We start from the raw sequence: 19,980 nt of genomic DNA on the forward strand, positions 1-19,980 counted from the left end.
AGGGAAGTGGGTGTGAGGCTGGGCCGTTGTCACTGACTCACACTGGGGACCTGCTTGTGTCCCTGGCCACACGCTGTCTCCCGGGACTTGGGAAGACGCCCACAGACCCCTGGCTGGCTCTGAGCCCTCTGGCGGGCTCCCAGCCTCCCACCTGAGCCCCTGCAGGTTTCAGTTTCTCTGCTCAGGGCTCTGTCCCCTGGGGCAATCCTCAACCCATGCAGAGGGCTGGGGGCCTTGCCCCATTCATTTCTGGGTCCCAGCAGAGGTTTGTGCTGGCAGTTGTTCTGAGCCAGCTGCCCTTAGAGGTGACCCTCTCATCCTCTCTCCTCCTGTCTGGGATCACCTTCCAAACAAACTACCCAACATCCCCTAATCCGTGGTGAAGATGCCCCTAGTCCTCGGTTTAGGGGTCCTTGTAGGAGCATCAGGGAAAGTGTTTTCCTCTTGGAAATGGCTTTGGAGTTCTCCTGCAGGAAGCTCTGTGTGTGTGTGTATGCATGTGAGTCTGTGCATGCCTGTCTTTATATGAATGTGTTAGGTTGTATGTAGGCATGTGTGATGTGTGCATTATATGTGTTTGTTAGTATATGTATGCAGGCATGCATGTACATGTGTAAAATTGTGTGTATGCATGTGGCGTGTGTATTATGCATGTTTGTTAGTGTGTATCCAGGCTTGTGTGTGCGTATATACACATATGTGTGAATTATGTGTGTGTGGAGTGGGGGTGTGTGGTGTGTGCATGCATATGCATACATGCACACGTGTGTGTGTGTGCGTGCATTTAGGTATGCTGGTGCATGTGAATGTGTGCCTGTGTGTGGCGTGTGTACAAGCATGTGTGTGCGTACTTGTGCATATCCCCAGGGAGACCACAGGTCACTCGCCTGCATGTGGGAATGCATATGTGCATCTTGTCAATCAATTGCTCTTCTCACCCCTCTCAGGTTTCTGGGTTGCAAGGGGTTCCCAGGGGCATGTATGACGGGCCTGTGTACGAGGTGCCAGCCACACCCAAATATGCAACTCCCGCTCCTTCTGTCAAATCCTCGCCTTCCAAACACCAGCCTCCACCCATCAGAAACCTCCACCAGTCCAACTTCAGCTTATCAGGTGAGAAACTACAGCAGCCAAGGCTCCCCACCCTGCAGTGGCTCCCAGCGCCATGAACTCCTGAGAAATGGACCCACAGCCTCAGACACCCGAGGAACCAAAGATGGGAGTGGGGGAATCCCCGCCTCCCTTCCTCCGGGGGTTGTGCAGAAAGCAGAGGGGGTCCATGGGGGCAGCATAGAGATACATGACCCTGGTTTATGAAGAATCTGTGTAAATTGTCCATGTGCTCGTCCTTAATGCACTTGGGTCCATTTTACATTCTTACCCATGAAGCTGAGTATGGAGGGGAAGTCACAGTGGCTGCCTTTGCTGGGTATATCTTCTGGGTCGGATCTTTAGCTAGTCCCATCCATGGTGGTTTGTCACATGCTCTAGTAACTCAAGACTGTTTCAGCCTCACAACAGCCCTGTGTGTAGAGTCATATTATTCCTACTTCTTTAAGGAGGAAATTAAGGCCCCAAGACATTCAGTGTCAAAATGCCAGGGCTTGATGCTCAAGTGAATGTGTGTGGACAGAATCAGAAGTTCCCTGGTCCCTCAGCCTTTCTGAAGGCTTTTGGGATGCGTGTCTGCAATTTCATCAGCTCACCACACGAGGGCAGGCGTGCATGTGTTGGGACCTTGGAATTTCAATTGAATGTGGGTTGCTTGCTGTGCCAGGTACTAGGAAGATGGTGATGAATAAGACATGGCTGGGCAGCCTCAGTCCAGTCCAGAGGTTGGCAGACTTTTTCTTAAAAGGCCAGATAGTAAATATTTTAAGTCTTGTGAGCAAAAAGGCAAAATCTAAGGCCATTAAAAAATGCAAAAACTACTCTTAGTTCATGGGCTGTACAAAAACAGAGCTGAGTTTTGTCATGGACTGATTGGTGGGCCAGCAGGAGTGAAGGGCATTTAAATAGAAAGGCTATGTGGTTGGCAAAAGGCAGAATGGAGGGACAGAGAGAAGATACCAGTTTAAATACCAGTTTAAATTGTGGGGGTGACCACCTACCACAATAATTCAGGGATCATGCAACGGGGGACATGAATTAAGGGGTCCCTCAATCCAGACCTTCTTGCTTTCCCTGAGCCCATTTGTTCTGGAAGGAAAATCTTCTGACTGACCCTCCCCACAATACTCCTCCTCCCCAGCATTATCCAGCTTTCAATATTTACTTAATACATATTCATTGAGTGCCAGCACTGAGCTTAGTTCTGGAATTTTAAATCTTTAACCACAAGAGAATGTATGAGATTGGAACGGATGGTTAGCTTTGCAGATTTATAACAAAAAAGGCTGTCCCTACCTCCATGCAGAACTGCCCGTTGCAAACGGGGTGGGTAAATCCAGCTCTGAGTGTTCACACACAGGCACACATGCATGCCCACACATGCACATACATGTGCCCCCACACATAACATAAAACACCTTTGTGACATTGGACTTTGGGGACAGACCACTTGGGGCTAGAATTCGGGCTTTTCTGCCCTCCAGTGGTGCTCCTACAATTGACCTGAGCCTCAAATTCCTCATCTGTAAATTGGGGGTAAAACAACACCCTTTTCACAGGACTACTCTGTGCCCTGAACTCAACAACATATGCTAAAGCACCAAGTCTGTGCCTGCACATGGTAGGCAATCAATCAATAATTATTTGTCCCCGTTTTAGGCTTCCCTGCTAGCTCAGTTGGTAAAGAATCTGCCTGCAAGGCAGGAGACGTCTGATTCGATTCCTGGGTCGGGAAGATCCACTGGAGCAGGGATAGGCTACCCACTCCAGTATTCTGGCCTGGAGAATTCCATGGACTGTATAGTCCATGGGGTCGGAAAGAGTCAGACACAGTTGAGCAACTTTCCCTTTCCCCTGTTGCAAGACCATGAGGCCAGACAAGAAAAGAGAATGGGGTGGTCAGTGCTGCAGGAGGTGGCCCCGGGGCCTCGGGGGGCACAGAAGAGAGAGCATTGGACCCCATGGAGGTCAGGGAGCCTTCCCAGTGGTAAGCCTGGACTGCAGGGTCGGGTGGACGGAGGGCTGGTCAAGACAAGGGCTCCATGTCCCAAGGGCTTGACGTGGGGACTTGACACGAGAGGGCAGGAGCAGCCGGCAGAGCTGGTGTCCACAGATCTCCGAGTGACTGGCCGTGTCTCTTCCCAGGCGCCCAGATAGACGACAACAACCCCCGGCGCACCGGCCACCGCATCGTGGCGCCCCCTGGCGGCCGCTCCAACATCACCAGCCTCGGGTGAAGGCGCTGCATGGATGAGCCAGAGTGAAGGATTCTGGGAAGGACGTCCATCCCTTACCTGTCAGTGTTTGGAAGCCCACAGTTGTGTTTGGTACTGATGGAGGGGGGAGGGAGATGGAATGATGTTCTTTCCCTTTATTTGGTTTAGGAAGAAGTGGTACTAGTGTGGTGTGTTTGCTTGGAAATCCCCTGCCCTCAGTCGTGTGTTCATCTGAGTCCACCTCAGAGCATGGCGTCTCCACAGGCCCCTCCTTAGTGAACACAGGTTCTAACCTTGTCTTGTACTGTTCCCTCCCACTCCTGACGCCACGGGCTCCATGGTTCTCCGAGTGGTTCCCTTGCACCCCTCTAGCTGTTCTAGGATAGTTGATGCATGTTACTAAGTTATGTATGCGAGTCCGTGCGTGCGTCTGATGGAAGACGGCCGGAAGACCCAGGTAGACAGACACGAAGCCCAGACCTCAAGCCCCCGCGGGGGGCAACTCCAGATCTCTCGCAAGGAAAATGTGTTCTAATCGGCCCACCCCCCACACCCCCAGTGAGATCCTGGGTGGAACTCCCAGGCAAGAGAGCCCCCCACCCCCAGCTGCTTACCGAGAAGCGTCACCCGCGTCCTGTGTCAGGAACCCTGGTCTCCGTGGTGCCGGTAGCTCGCCATGTCTTTCCGGTCCATGTGTGTCCTTCCAGCCAGCTCCGGACTGCAGGCCGAGCAGGTTCACCCTCAGAAAGGGGTCTCCCGCCCGCATTCAGGGCTGAGGACGGTGGGGCCACGGCTGCTCCCGGTGCCCGTGTCCTGGTCACTCCAAGGCAGATGATGAGCAGTCAGATTTTTAAAGTTTTGTACATAGTTTTCCTTTGTAATCACCCCCATTTTTACTTAACGACTGACTTATTGTGACTCTTATTTCTGAATTCAAAGCTTGTGAAAAAATAAAATCAATGGCCCATTCCCGGACTGGGGTGTTGGCATTTAAGTGGCGGCTGGTTGAGTGCACGTGCTTGGAGCTTCCCCTCATGGTAACCAGTGGTGCTTACTTTAACAAGGACTCGTTAGGTGGTGGGGGACACAGAGGAGGGAGCAGAGGGAGCCTGTGGGGAGTGTTAGATCCTGAGACTGAGGACGGGAAGAGGAGGAGGATGGCTGGCAAAGGGCCGGCTTCTCTGGTGCAGACACTCTCACTGTAGCCAGTTTCAAGCTAAACCAACATGAAGCCCATGAGTCTGCGATCCATACACTGTAGGTTGGCTCCGGTGCCCGGGGCTATGGTACCCATCCCAGCACAAATGGCCACTCCTGTGCCAACCCCCCTGCATTGTCACATGGAGCTCAGGCCAGGGGACCCAACACAAACACATAGCCCCTGGCACCAGGACACCAGAGCCGACCTACAGTGTATGGATTGCGGTATGTATAGTAAGGGCCATTGGCTTCAAGTTCTCCTCCAATGACTTCAGCTCATGAAACAAGAGAGCAAGAAGAGGATTCCTGAACAAAGGCTTCTACTAAATTGAAAGTTCCCTCCTCCCTCCCTCCCTCCCTTTTTACTTCCACCAAGTATCTAAGGACTGCCTGCTTTATGCTAGGCATCGGGCTAGTGGGGACAATGCAGTGGGTATATATTCGAGGGGGAAGGTCAGATATTATTACCCAAACTACACACCATGCCAATTGCTGTAAAGGAGGCATTTTGCAAGGAGCAGAGACATTATCTCCCACTCCTCGTGTCCCCATAGAATGAGAGGTGCCCACTCTCTGGGGGGAAAACATGGGGGCTCTCTTGGCCTCTTCCTCACTCATTCTCCCCCAGTGGAGGGCGAAACTACCTGATTTCTTCTCCGAACTGAGTGTGCTAACTGGCTCCCTTCCTCCATCCATGGAGATGACTGGCTTCAGGAAACACACCCCTCAGATGTGAATTTAACCACAGTTAGTGATGTTCACCAGGTGACCCTGGGAGGCTGTGGACTCATCTGGGATCTGGGTTAGGGCAGGTTGAGTTGTGTTGGGGATGGGCATATGTGCAGTGGAGGTGTTGCCAGCCATCCTGGCACAAATGGCCACTCCTGTGCCAACTCCCCTGCACTGTGACATGGAGCTCAGGCCAGGGGACCCAACACAAACGTGCCCCATAGCACCTGGCACCAGAAGTGCACCCAGACAGGAAGTGTGCCCAGCAAGGAGGAGAGGCGAGTGTTGCAGAGCCAGAGACTGGTCCATGGACATCTCTCAGCTGGCAGATGCAGCAGTAAGTGGAGCAACATTAGAACAAAGAATTATAGGAGTGGTTAGGCAATTCATTGACCTAAAAAATTACTTTTTTTTTTTTTGTATTTGTGATTTTGTGGAATTCATCAAGTTTTAAAAACATAATTTGTTCTGATCTCATTCTGAATATATATTCACTCTTACTATCTTTTGTAATTTTATTGGCTTTTTTATGAAACTCCCAAATACACAAGTTCCAGACACACCCCCCCCATCTCCCTACCCCATCCCTAGTCCCTGCTAGATCTGGGTCCCCTTGCCAGTCTTCTTACTGTTGTGGGGGTGACCCCGTGGTAGAGGCTTGTGACTGGGGCCATGTCTGTCTATGGAAGGAAGGAGCGGGCAGGTTTAGTTCAGGGCAATGTAGGAACAGGTCTTTGTGGACATCGAGTCCCCAGTTTGGCTTCACCAATTCCAAAGCTGATATGCAGATGTGTGTAGCTGCTTTGCCTCTATCTCAGCTGGTTCCAAACTTGGATGAGAAATAGAGTGTTATCTACCATTCCCTCTAGCATCCCAGCAACAAAAAGCAGAGACAGTTCTTAAGAGCAAAAGAGGAGGGTCTGATATTGTCAAGGAGGGCAGGGGAAGCTCTTGCAAGTTGTGAGTGAGCCCTGTTGAGATGTCAGCATGGCTAGGAGCTAATGAGGCAAAGGGGATGGGAGGTGGAAGTGTTCCCGGCAGAATGTCATGTGGCAAGGCCATGTGGTAGGCGGGGGGTGAGGCCTGCATGAGGCCAAGAGAGGAGACAGACTGGATGCTGGGTGAGGCAAGGGCATCAGCTGGGCTGGAGGGGTGGCTAACACCAGACCTCACCAGACCCGTGGTCTATGTCAAAGACTGTTTTTTTTTTTTCTCCTAAGAGCAAGGGATCGCCACTGAAGAGCAGCAGTCAGATCTGTGTTTTAGGAAGTGTGGACAGATTAGAAAAGGGTGGTCCAGGGCAGAGGGAAGAGCAGGAGCAGTTAGGAGGCTTCTGTAACAGCAGCAAGATCAGCCCTAAGGTGATGAGAACAAGACAGACCCCAGGCTGGCTGGAGGAATCCTAGGAGTCTTGACCTTGTATATCCCTTGGCTTCATCCCAGCAACTCAGCTCAGAGAGGCTAAATTTGCACAAAATCCGCCAAACTTGTCATTATATTATCACTCATGAACCCCTTCCATTTCACCTCTTTCCATCTCTGTAACCACTCACATTCTGTAAGGACTGGGGACACAACCCAAACGGAGGGAGGGTGGCTGAGATGTGTCCCCTGGGGGCTTCTGGCCGCTCCTCTCTCCCCTGGCCCGGGGTGTGCTGTGTTCATGCAGCTCAGTGTCAGGCCTGAAAGCCCTCCTCCACACCTGGGTGTCCCACCTGCACCCACCATCGCCAAGGGTCCTGTGGCTTCCAGAGGTCCATGTTCCATTTTGATCACAGAGGCAATTCCATTATGAAAGACTCCCAGAGTCAATTTGGGATGTGATGAAAACAGACACAGCCCACAAGCCTTCATGGAGAGTAATGTGCCCCACACTGTGCCAAGCCGTCCAGCAGTCTGTGACATGTGACATATTCCCTTGGGCTAAGGAAGCTACATTTAAGCAAAATCATCACCCATGCAAGATCGGTGGAGGTTGGTTTGCTGCTCATGACCTTCTGAGGGTTCTGGTGCTGCCAGGGCATCTGCAGTTACCAAACCCTAGTCACCAAATCATTCCCAACATAGGAGGCATTTGCCTCCAGACTACCTCTGGGCACAAGACCCATGTGCCAAAAGCAATTTCTATGTAAACCAGGTTCTCAGAAGACTGCAGGAAGGAAGCCATCGCTTGTTACAAGACTGCAGAATAAGGTGATGTTTTATTTAGCCACAAGAGGGAGCTGCTGGTTAATTTTGGAACTCTACTGGATGCCCAGTCAGGATTTGAGGATGCTCTAATGGCAGATATCCTTAACAAATGATGCAACTAGCATGGATTCCCTCTTCTGTTAAGAAGCCACTCTTTCCTGACTAAGAGAGACTAACCTGGGTTTTAAGAAATATAGATTCAGACCACAGATCGTTGGTCCAGAAAATCCCTGAGACAGGAGCTCCTAGAACCTGAAGCCCACTGTGTACTGGGAATTCATGGAAATACTAAACTCTCATCCCACACACACATGGGCTGGCACCCTCTGCCTTAGGTCAGAGGATGATGCCCGCCCCCCAGCTCCCCAGGAAACATCTGGTGGTGTTTGGAGACACATTTTGTTGACACAGTTGGGAGTGTTCCTAGCATATTGTGGGTAGAGGCCACACGTGTGCTAAGTCTCTTCAGTCATGTTCCACTCTTCTGTGACTCTGTGGACCATGGCCTGCCATCCTCCTCTGACCATGGGATTCTCCAGGCGTGGGTTGCCATGCCCTTCTCCAGGGGATCTTCCTGACCCAGGGATTGAACCCGCATCTCTTAGGACTTCTGCATTGGCAGGTGGGTTCTTTGATGATGCTAAACATGCCATAATACACAAGATAGCCCCCATCCCCAAAGAATTTTCTCACCTCAAATGTCCCCAGTGCCAAGATGGAGAATCCCTGATTTCAATTAAAAGAGCAATTTTCTTTCCAGATGGGAATGGCCTCTCCTGGCAGTGGTTGGTCTGGAAGCTTCTGGATATTCCCAGCATCCTCTGGGAGAACCATTTCTCCTTAGGGGAGAGCAGCTGTCTAGCAGAAGGCCTCACGGTTCCCAGAGGAAGTCTTCAGGGTGGGCAAGGCCTCCCTGCATGCATCTTCATTCACTTAGTCGTATCCAACTCTTTGCGACCCCATGGACTGTAGCCTGCCAGGCTCCTCTGTCCATGGGATTTTTTCCAGGCAAGAACATGGAGTGGGTTGCCATTTCCTACTCCAGGGCAGGGCCCCCTACCCAGTGCTTTAAATGTCTCCAACAGAAGACACTGCTGCAGCTGTCATTACGCCTCTATGGGTCCTTGAGTCCCTGGGGTGGGTGAGGACAGGCCCACAGGCTAGGGGTTCCATGGTCTATGTCATGAGACCTGAGACTCAGATCCTCTTATGGAGACCAGGCCAGAGCTGCTGGCTGAGCCAAAGAAGGGACTGGGTCCTGATGAGAATCCAGGTTGGCCAGTGGTCATGGTGCATGGGACAGAGAGAGTGGGGGTGATGAAGATGCAGGAGAAAAGCCCTCGGACCCAGAAAACACCAGCAACACCTGCTTCACCAGCGGCAGAACTCCACGAGGCCGCTAGAGAGCAGAGGGCCCCGAGGCGGGACTGAGGCCACCCAGCCTGGCGAGGGCAGGCCTGGAGGGCATCAGCACTTGGCGGAATGGGAGGTTAGAGAGAGTCATGAAGGAAGGGCTCCCTAAGGAACCAAGCCGTGTCTCAAAGCCGAGGAGACGCAAAAACTTGAAAAGATGTGTTCCCAACACCGGGAGCTTGTCATTTTCACAGGCCGTAGGGTCTGCCTTACTCTTTTAGGCGTTTGCTGGGACTCTGCCATCCATTCTCCAGCCCTGCACAAGCCGGTGGGCAGAGGGAAGACCCCATTGTCCCCCCTACCCCTGGGGTGGCAAATCCTCCTGGGGGAGGGGCAAGTGGGCTTCAGAGAATGCCCGGGTCTTCAGGGCCTGTCCCGAGCAGCCTTAAGCTACAGATGGCTTCTTCTCTTTAGCATCTTCTTGGAATTCTCGCCATCACCAACTTCACTTTCTTGCTGGCTCAGCCTCTTGCTGCTTAAAAATAGGGAAGAAATGCAGTTGGTCAGAACAATGATTCCAGGTCTGTCGTGATGCAGCCATGCATCCAACCTGATCATGTGAAAAGGCAGTGATGGGCAGTCGAAACAGCTGGCATGTTGACATGGGCTGTTAAGAAACAAAACTCCTAGCTCCCCTGTGCTTGGTGGGAGGCCATCCATGAGCCACAGGAACAGGAAACCCACGCTCAGAGGACTGCGGTGCCCCAGTCCTTGCCGGGCCCACCTTGCCGCCAATCCCGAAGTGTCTAAACCCAGTGGCCCTGGTGAGGCCTGGGACTGCCGGCTGCTGTGGCTGGATGCTGGTGGGCTGAAGAGATGGGTCATGGCCAATGGAGCCAAACTGGACACTAACAACAGCAGTAATAGTCACACCAACACTTCCCATCATCACCCATCAGTTCTCGGACCTGAGTCAACACCTGCAAGAGATGCCGGTTTTCCCGCCCAGGTTTAGGAGACCAACAAGGGCCCCATTTTACCTGAGCGATCCTGATGTGGGGCCCCCCGAGGCAGGGTCATCATCCTGGGGACCCCCAGTGTCCCCTCTCTCTCGGGGTGCTGGCTTCTTCCTTTTAGTCCTCAGGGGCTTCTCTGCTGAAGACACGGTAACCAGACGTTGGCTCTGGGGTAGTTTCTCTTGGCCTCGCTTTGCCCCAGCCTGGCACTCTTTGAGGAGCTCTGGGGGCCGAGTGCATTTGGTACCTACTGCTCTTAGACCTGCTTAACTCACAAGGAAACTGAGATCTTGCGGGAGGTGAGAGCCTGCCCAAACCCATGCAGCCGGGAGGTGGCTGAGCCGGGATTCACACTCAGTCGGTCAGGCTCCTGCTGTGTTTATCCCACACCCAGCCAGCCTGGCAGCTTCCCGAAGCAGTGAGAACCTGAGAACCTGCAGCTTTTAATAGCCCCCTGTGATCTCTTTTTCTAAAGTGTTTCCCCAAATTTTTGAATATTGTTTTGTTTTTTGGCCATGCCTCGCAGCATGGGGCTTCCCTGGTGCCTCATACGGTAAACAGTCTGCTTGCAATGCAGGAGACTCAGGTTCGATCCCTAGGTGGGAAAGATCCCTTGGAGAAGGGAATGGCACCCCACTCCAGTATGCTTGCCTAGAGAATCCCTATGGACAGAGAAGCCTGGTGGGCTATAGTCAACAGGGTTGCAAACAGTCGGACATGACTGAGCACATATATCCCTCCTTCCTCCACACAGCATGTGGGACCTTAGTTCCCCAATCAGGGAGTGAACCCACGCCCCCTGCCTGGGAAGTGCAGAGCCTTAACCACTGGACTTCCAGGGAAGTCCCTGGCCTTCTGTGATTTTACACACTTTCTTCTTGCCGCACCATCTGTGATGTCACTGGGGTTTCCACTGGCAGGGGGAGAAAGACTAATGAATCCCATTTCACAGATGGGGAAATGGAGTCAGATGTGAGAGTCGACTGCTGAGTGGACTTATAGCAGGTTGGAGGGCCAGGGGTCCAGCAGGCATCCTGGTTGAGCCTGCTCATCTACAGACAGGACACACAAGCCCAGAGAGGGTGCATGTGGTCCCTGAGGTCACGCACCGGTAGCGGCAGACCTGGGGTCCAGAACCTATATTCCTGCTCACCAGCCTGCAGGGCACCTCCTCCTATGACTCACCTGAGAGCCCACGTTTACTCGAAAATAGTTTGCTTTCGGCAAGAGGTACCCGGGCCAATGCTGCCAGCTCTGAGATGAAGTTCTGTTCAGCTTCCTGAATGCGAAGAGAGAGGGTCAGTGGGGCCTCCCTCTGCCGTGCTCCGCCTCTAAATCCCCTTCCATCAGATCGAGGTGGATGCGCTGAGAGTGGGGACAGGAGATAGGACAGCATTCCCATGTGGAGCATCCTCTGTCTCCCTGAGAAGCATCCAGAGAGGCCTGAAGTGGCCGAGGCACATGGAATGCAGGGGCGGCTGGCCGTCCATCCTCACTCACTTGGGCTGTGGGCCCCACTTTACAGATGAGAATACTGAGGTGTGAGGGACTCCTTGAAGGCAGCACAGAACCAGGATCTAACCCCTCCCTCTGCCTGATCCCTTGGGGCCTCAGTTTCCCCATCTGTAAAATGCCAAGAGTAACCCACTATTGGCTGTGGATGAACCTAAGGCCCTCAGTGACTGTCTACAGGAGGCCCTCAGGGAATAGGGGTCACCACCCTATCATATCACTGTTGTTACGCCACACTGCTGGTGAATACTCAGATGGGTCAACACTGCTCAGCACTCCCTTTCTGGAATATCTGATTTCTTTTTAAGGGCAGCCGCTTTGCTTTATAGCCATACCTTATCTCACACCAAGGAGATTTTTCTGGGATGAAATATTCACTTTACATCATGAAATATGAGCGTCCTGGATATTCTAAAGTGCAAGCCTTGGGCCCAGCAGCACTGCCTGAATGATGCTAAGGTCAGCCTTAACACCGAGAGGGCCACGGGGTGGCGATTGGCACACAAGGGAGATGCTCATTCTTTTCAGCTCAACAGACAAAGCTGATGAGTGGTCTGGGCTTGCCTCTAAGCTGGGCGCTGCAGACCCCAGGCAGAATCGAAGTTCATAATCGAGCTGCAAGGCTGATGCGTCATTAGCCCAGGAGACTCGCCGAGGCTGAGGGGCTCCGGCGCAGGGTGTGTGGTCCCCACGAAGGCGCCTGTGCCTTGGTCACGTGACCACGAGCTTGGCTTTTCACTGTTTCCACTCCCCTGTAAACCACTGCCCACATGGCACACGAGCGTTTGCACAAGTTGTACCTGTAGCTGGGTCTCAAGCTGGGCTTCCAGATGGTCCATGACCCTCGCCTTCCGCTTCCGCGCGTCACGGCGAGTCCGCTGGTGCGTGGTGAACTGAGCCAGGAACTTTTTCTGCTGCGCCAGCATCCTGCGGGAAGGAACGCGGCCGTCAGCGCTGCCCTGCCAGCGGGTTCATCAGACCCAGCGCGACCCTGCCCCGAGGACCTGCTGAATCAGCGGAACTGATGACCGATGGCCGAGCCCTTGGGGAGAACAGGGGATAACCGCCATCGCGGCTTGATTTACTGAAGCCATGCGAGACGCAGTTCTCGACTCCCTCTGCCCCGCGACTGACTCATCAGAAAAACAGATGTCCTCCGATGAACACTGGGGAGTTTACAGAGTCTCACACACAAATTTTTCACTTGATCTTCAGGGTGGTTTGGTAATATCCACAGGACAGAGAGGAGAAGAGCTCGGGAGAAGCTCAGAGGGCCGGGGTGGAGGGTAGGGGGGCAACCCTGAGTCCCACACCTGCAGAGTTCGGGCTGCAAGTGGCATCTTCGTAGGAGAAAAGCCATTTAATTCCGGGGTGTGGCGAGGGTGGGGAGTGGGCGAGATGGTGCCCTGAAAGGACCCGTCTTTGTTTAAAATTTCAGAATTGCTGGAGCTCCTCCCTCTAAAACAGAAGGCTGGGTTTCCTAGAAGGCAGAGTCTGAGAAGTCCTGAATAGGACAGCCTCATTACTGCCAGTGGCAGGGGCCAGAGCTGGGGCTGAAGCAGGATCCCTGACCTGGAGACAGCACCCCCACCTCCCTTTCAGGAGCAGAGACTCCCTCCCCTCCTCAGCAGACCTTCCTCTGGTCCTCAGCAAAGGGGAACATTCAATTCCACCCACCCTCTTTCGGTAATTGTTCTCTGCCGTTGTCTTTTCCTTCTTATGATTGGTTTTCTGAAAGGCGCTGAACTTCTAGACATGAAGGCAGAAGACACTTTTAGCATCAGCTGTCCATGGATTGTATCTGAAGGCACGAAATTCCACCAGCTCTTGCTTCATGCTCTTCTTTCTACCAGTAATATCTTTCCCTCTCTTTTTGCTTTTTCTGGTAAACTCTTATTCATCCTACAAGACCCTATCATCCATCCTTCCCTCCACTCATTCATTGATTCACAGAAGAATTTCTAGACTTCCAGGTGTGATGCTGGCTTTTGAAGACACAGCTGTGAATAGCAGACTCATAATCTCTGCCCTTACAGGGCCCTACTTTGAGCTGAGGGGAGGGAGAGATATCAAACAAGTAACTATGATGCAGCTGAGGTCAGTGCTCTGCAGTGTGGTCTCTCTCACACCTTCAAAGAGGCTGCATTACTTTGCTGGGGCTGCTCTAACAAATGACCCCAAACTAGGAGGCTTCTAACACATCTATCCTCTCTCATGGAAGAGTCCAGAAATCTTCAGTTAAGGAGTTGGCAAGGCTGTGCTCCATAGGAGGTTCTAGAGGTGAACCTGTTCCCTGCCTCTTCAGGTGCCTGCCGGCACCCCTTGGCTTGTGGCTGCATCACTCCAGTCTCTGCCTCTGTTGTCACATCATCTCCTCCATGAGTGGTCAGATGTCCCCCTGCTTCCCTGGCCATCAGCCAGGGTGATGGCCTCATCTCAAGATCTTTAACATAAATGACATCTGCAATGATCCTTTTCCCAAATAAAGTCACATGTATGGGTCCACCTGCCAATGCAGCAGGCGTTAAGAGATGCAGGTTCAATCCCTGGGTCAGGAAGATTCCCCTGGAGGAGGGCATGGCAGCCCACTCCAGTATTCTTGCCTGGAGAATCCCCTGGACAGAGGGACCTGGCGGGCTACAGTCCATGGGTTCACAAAGAGTTGGACATGACTGAAGTGACTTAGCATCTATGGATTCCAGAGCTTAGGACATGGACCTTTTGGCTTCCCTGGTAGCTCAGCTGGTAAAGAATCCGCTGATTGCTGAGTTGGGAAGATCTGCTGGAAAAGGGATAGGTGCCCACTCTAGTATTCTTGGGTTTCCCTGGTGGCTCAGCTGGTAAAGCAATGCAGGAGACCTGGGTTTGATCCCTGGGTTGGGAAGATCCCCCGGAGAAGGGAAGGGCTACCAACTCCAGTATTCTGGCCTGGAGAATTCCATGGACTGTATAGTTCATGGGGTCACAAAGAGTTGGACACGACTGAGCGACGTTCACCTCACTTTTGGGGACCCCTGTTCAGCCCGCTACAGAGGCCAGGTGGCTTCTTTCTGTGAGCAGCCTCAGTCCCACACGCATCTTGTCCCTAGTCCTGGTCACTCTCGACTGTCATCCAGCTGACTTTTCATCTCCCCCATGGACCTGGCTCTTGGGAACCCTGGGAAGTGACAGGACTGCCCAGGAAGGGCCTGTGTCCCCTGGTTAGGGCAGGGCTTCAGTCTCAAGAGCTGGGGAGCCACGCAAGACCCTGCAGTCTCAAGGGTCTGGGAGAATCTGAGACACGGCTGTCTGGTGTTTCATGCGATGCCGTGGCTGCAGCATAGAAAGCAGGAAGGCTGAGTGGGGGTCTGGGCAGAGGCTGCAGCTCCAAACCAGGAGGGGAGTGACGAGGACCTAAGACGAGAGAGCCGGCTGAGGACAGGGTCACCTGGTTGAGTGCATCAGCTCGTGGATGCCTTATGTGGACACAAATGCGACTACGGGAATGGATACTTCAAAAATATCCATTTGAAAGAGTTCTGATTCCAGAACTGTTTGAATTTCACATTGCACCACGTGCAGTGCCAACGTCTCTGCCAAGACGGTGCTGACAGCAGTGATGGACATCGGTGCCCTGCCACGTGCCGGCCTCGGCGTGAGAGTTTTGCAGGCTTTGCATGGCTTATCTGACACTTATACGTCCGTAGTAATAGGTGCTATGGCAACGCTGTTTTACAGATGGGGAACCTGGGGCCCGGGGCGTAAAGGGTGGGAGGGGCCTCTAAGTATCACCTGGTATCCCTAGGTGGGCTCGCTTACAATCCCACCCCTCACCAGAGAAGAAGTGTGAAATTTACCATCTGACTGAGAAGTGCTTCATGTGCGTGCTTATTCTCATATCCTTTTTAAAATCGGTATCTGTCATCACCACGCTGCTCTGTCCCTAGGAGCTCTGGCTGACTTTCACTAGAAACTGCACTTATGAATTCAAGGAGATGGGCATGGAGGGAAGAGCACTGACGGTCATATATGAGTCTCTAAGATCAGTGAGACCCGCACTCCCGCTGGGCTTTGCTTCTTTATTTTCCATAAACCCAGCAGGGTTGGACCAGGTGGTGGCTAAGGCCCCTGCTCTTGGGTCACTGGGGTCAAAGTGGAGCCCTGGGATCACAAAGGACTGGAGAGTGTTAGCAATTCAGATGTTTGGGCCCTGCTCCAAGTCCCTGAGTCTGGGTGTCCAGGGTTGCAACCAGCATGTTCAGCACAAAGCCACGAGAGACAGATGCCCCCAAATCTGAGAACTGCTGGACTGTAGTTTGAAGACTGTGCCAACAGTCAGAGTGAGTCCCAGCCTCAACCCAATGGCAGGGTATTTGCTGACCACTGCTCATGCTAAAGGTCGGACATGACTCAGCGACTTCACTTTCACTTTTTACTTTTATGCACTGGAGAAGGAAATGGCAACCCACTCCAGTGTTCTTGCCTGGAGAATCCCAGGGACGGGGGAGCCTGGTGGGCTGCTGTCTCTGGGGTCGCACAGAGTCGGACACGACTGAAGTGACTTAGCAGCAGCAGCAGCTCATGGCCAGAGGATTTACGGAGGGGAAGCTGGACTCAGTCTGATCTGGGGGACGTTGCGGATCCTGCTTCTTAAAGGAGCATCAGAGAAGGGCTGGGATTTACTCGGTGGCCCAGGATGTAGCTCACTTTCCTCCATCCTGGAGAGCGGTGGTCCTGCTGCTAGTTCCAGCTGGCGAGATGCCTCTCCTTAGACAAGGGAGCCCCATCCCCGCTGCGGTCCCACAATGCCCCCTCCCTCATCACAGCGCCTGTGCCGACTTGTTTTCTTTTTAATTTGTCCATCTCTCCCTCTAGGCTCTAAGCTCTCAGGTGGGAAGCACTGTCCCCTGTGCCTACCTCAGGACCTAAGTATGTGCTTATGGGGACATGCTGGTGCTAAGCCCACATCCCTTCAGCCTACGTGGTGGTTGGCTGCCCTTCAGGGGACAGTTTCCATGCATGCCAATGTCTCATTACGAGTACCTCTGCCCAGGTCTCAGGGCTTCCTCTGACCATGGGGTGTGGGGCTTGGCCAGCTCAGGGATGCCTGAGAACGCTGTAGAATTAATGCCTCCAGGGCAGACCCTCAACCACCGTGGAAGGGGCTCGGTAGACTTGGTAGACAAGTCCCCTATTTTCCTCACCCCTTGCTGGCATTATTGGAAGTTGAGTTCTATACATCTTGTGGGCCAAGGGCTCCACTTTGACCCCAGTGACCCAAGAGTTGGGGCCTCTGCCACTCCTTGGTCCAACTCTGTTGGGTTTATGGAAAATAAATAAGCAAAGCCCAGTGGGGGTGCAGGTGTGTGATTTAGTTTCAGTGATTTAGAGGCTCATACATGACCCTCGATGCCCTTCCCTCAATGCCCATCTCCTTGAGTCCATAAGAAGGTCCAGATTGGGGTGGGCCTCAGTTGGCATGGAAACCCCTCATTGTCACAGGCCTTATTGGCTTTTCCCTCCTAGTGGTAGGCCACACAGCGCCCCCCACTACACCCTAATCCCTGGAACGTGTGAAGATGTTATGTTACATGGCAATCAGGACTCTGCTGGGGTGATTAAGGTTACTGGTTTTAAGATTTGGACATTAACTTGGATTATCTGCTGCTGCTGCTGCTGCTGCTAAGTCGCTTCAGTCATGTCCGACTCTGTGCGACCCCAGAGATGGCAGCCCACTAGGCTCTCCCATCCCTGGGATTCTCCAGGCAAGAACACTGGAGTGGGTTGCCATTTCCTTCTCCAGTGCATGAAAGTGAAAAGTGAAAGTGAAGTTGCTCAGTCGTGTCTGACTCTTAGCAACCCAATGGACAGCAGCCTACCAGGCTTCTCCGTCTATTTTCCAGGCAAGAGTACTGGAGTGGGGTGCCGTTGCCTTCTCTGCTGGATTATCTAGGTGGGTCCAAATCACTGGGGGACTTCCCTGGTGGCTCAGTGGTAAAGAATCTGCCTGTGATTCAGGATACCTGGGTTCAATACCTAGGTCAGGAAGATCCCCTGGAGAAGGAGATGGCAACCCACTCCAGTATTCTTGCATGGAGAATCCCATGGACAGAGGAGCCTGGCAGGCTGCATAGTCCATGGGTCGCAGAGAGTCAGACACGACTGAGCGACTAAACAACAACAATCACTGGAGTCTGTGAACACAGAGGTTTCTCCAGGTGCGGTCAGAGAGATGCAGCAGAAGAGATGACAAGTGTGGGCAAGACTTAATGTTCTGGATGCAGGGACCACATCTCTGGATGCAGAGAGAGGCCACTGGGAGGTCAGGGTGGGCCCAGCCAACAGCCACAAGGAAACAGAACCTCAGTTCTACAAGGAACTGGATTCCGCTGACACCTGAAGAAGCCTGGAAGCTTCCAGAGCCTCTGATGATAGGCCAGCCAGCAACACCCTGATTTTGGCCTGGGAGGCCCAGAAAACCAGTAGCATCAGCCTAACTTCTGACATTCGGCTCCCTGAGACAACACGGAGTGTGATAGTGGCGGTGCAGGGGTGGGCGTTGCTATGGCAGCAGCAGGAAACAGTCCTCCTCCTCTTTCCCTGCCCCCTCACCATGCTTCCTGGGCTTACCTGCCCCTGGGGCCTCAGCTAAGCATGGATCAGAGAGGAGATGCCACATCAGGGCTGTGAAGACCACTCCAACCTTGGGACGAAGCCCTCAGCATATCTTGACTTGTGCCCTTCTGCCAAAGTCCCTTCCAGGGGCTGCGAGTTAGAGGGGGAACCAGACAGGGGCTTGTGGGCTGCCACATGGGACACGAAACCCAGGCCCACAGGCGAATGCATGGGAGGTCAGCTGCTGAGAGTGTATTAGAGACAAAGGCGATGCACAGGGGCTGGGACCTTTGCGTGGGGACCCTCAGCCAGCGGGAGGCCTTACCTCTGGTGAACAGCTCTGGAGGCTTCCTGAGCTCCACCTGCCATCTCGGCCCCAGACGAAGGATCGGCGAGTTCTTGCTTTTTCCACAGCTTGTAATCTTCTATTCTCTCACCTGAAAGTGAAAGTCGCACATTCCTGTCTGACTCTTTACCACCCATGGACTGTAGCCCACCAGGCTCCTCTGTCCTTGGAATTCTCCAGGCAAGAATACAGGAGTTGGGTAGCTGTTTCCTTTTCCAGGGGATCTTCCCAACCCAGGGATCAAACCCAGGTCTCCTGCATTGCAGGCAGATTCTTTACTGTCTGAGCCACCAGGGAAGCCCAAGAATACTAGAGTGGGTAGACTATCCCTTCTCCAGGGGATCTTCCTGATCAAGAAATTGAACCAGGGTCTCCTGCATTGCAGGCGGATTCTTTACCAGCTGAGCTACCAGGGAAGCCCACATAACACACAATGATCGAGGTGGGTGTTTGAAGGACTCACACTGTGCTGGGAAGGGGCCAGGCGCTGGGGTGCAGAGATGAGCAGGACACACCTGCTCTCAGGTGTGCTGTTTACCAGCTCCATGCTTCACCCTGGGAAGGGCTTCGTGTGCAGGAGGAAGCCACAGTTTCCATCACACCCCATGCACCAATGAGGACAGTACCCCAGCTCTGCCTGCATCTGCTCAGCCCCGCTTTCTTGTTAAGTATTGGGAGAAAGGAAAGCCTAATAAGAAAGGGTCAACACTAAAAGGCCACCAAAAATGGTTAAAAGTCCACACCAGGAAAGAAAACCATCCTACGCAAAGTGCTGTACGCATGCAGTGAGTCCTACAGACATGGGTGCTGAACCGGGTGCTTTCCAAGGAGCTGAGAGGTTTGGTTTCTGAGTCTAAGGTGCACTGGTCTATATATCAGAACACGTTTCCTCTTCTTTTTTTAATTATTTAAAACAATGGTATATTTTGAAACAGATGATGATCAAAATTATTTTCTCCTGCATTCTTGCTACTACCTGAATTAACTGCTTATTAGACCACAGCCATAACAATATATATTTATATATTTTTTTCATATATACATTTTTTCATATTTCATCATATATATATTTCATATTTCCTAGTCATCTTGTGCACGCTGTGTCTTAAGTCGTCTCAATTGTGTTTGACTCCTTGTGACCCCATCGACCATAGCCCACCAGGCTCCTCTGTCTATGTGATTCACTAGACAAGTGGGTTGCCATGACCTTCTTCAGGGGATCTTCCTGACCCAGGGATCGAACCCAAGTCTCTTTTTTGTCTCCTGCGCTGGCAGGCAGGTTCTTTACCACTAGCGCCACCTGCGCTAGTCATCTCAGAACATGCTTATTCTTAGCTAGCCGCTACATTTATCTAGTTACACTTACCTAGTTGCCATACCAGAGAAGGCAATGGCACCCCACTCCAGTACTCTTGCCTGGAAAATCCCATGGACGGGGGAGCCTGCTGGGCTGCACTCCATGGGGTTGTTGAGGGTCGGACACGACTGAGCTACTTCACTTTCACTTTTCACTTTCATGCACTGGAGAAGGAAATGGCAACCCACTCCAGTGTTCTTGCCTGGAGAATCCCAGGGACGGGGAGCCTGGTGGGCTGCTGTCTATGGGATCACACAGAGTCAGACACGACTGAAGCGACTTAGCAGCAGCAGCAACAGCAGTTGCCATACTGACCGAGCTATGAGATGTCAACAGGCCACTGACCTCCCTGGACCC

At 52.6% G+C, this 19,980-nt stretch overlaps 2 protein-coding genes across 6 annotated transcripts in view; one reads left to right on the plus strand and one right to left on the minus strand.

Annotated features, from left to right (window-relative positions):
- The window catches only part of CRMP1 (collapsin response mediator protein 1), a 66,197-nt gene extending 61,896 nt beyond the window's left edge, over positions 1-4,301 (plus strand). For both annotated transcript variants that reach the window (XM_061420788.1, XM_061420789.1), the window contains exons 13-14: positions 948-1,113; positions 3,256-4,301. In XM_061420788.1, the coding sequence (XP_061276772.1) occupies positions 948-1,113; positions 3,256-3,347 (258 nt within the window). In that variant the 3' untranslated portion in view covers positions 3,348-4,301. The remainder of the gene's footprint in view (positions 1-947; positions 1,114-3,255) is intronic.
- A 3,136-nt stretch (positions 4,302-7,437) lies between these two features.
- The window catches only part of EVC (EvC ciliary complex subunit 1), a 99,569-nt gene continuing 87,026 nt past the window's right edge, over positions 7,438-19,980 (minus strand). Inside the window, exons 17-21 of one of the 4 annotated variants that reach the window (XM_061420786.1) lie at positions 18,246-18,357; positions 12,127-12,253; positions 11,000-11,093; positions 9,839-9,950; positions 7,438-9,330 (exon numbers count right to left, since the gene is read on the minus strand). In XM_061420786.1, coding sequence (XP_061276770.1) covers positions 9,249-9,330; positions 9,839-9,950; positions 11,000-11,093; positions 12,127-12,253; positions 18,246-18,357 — 527 coding nt within the window. In that variant the 3' untranslated portion in view covers positions 7,438-9,248. Of the gene's footprint in view, positions 9,334-9,838; positions 9,954-10,999; positions 11,094-12,126; positions 12,254-18,245; positions 18,358-19,980 lie in introns of all 4 variants that reach the window. The other 3 variants (XM_061420784.1, XM_061420783.1, XM_061420785.1) reach the window with 3 other exon arrangements.

This window comes from Bos javanicus, chromosome 6 (genome assembly GCF_032452875.1).
Source record: "Bos javanicus breed banteng chromosome 6, ARS-OSU_banteng_1.0, whole genome shotgun sequence".
In the NCBI taxonomy this organism is placed as follows: Eukaryota; Metazoa; Chordata; class Mammalia; order Artiodactyla; family Bovidae; genus Bos; species Bos javanicus.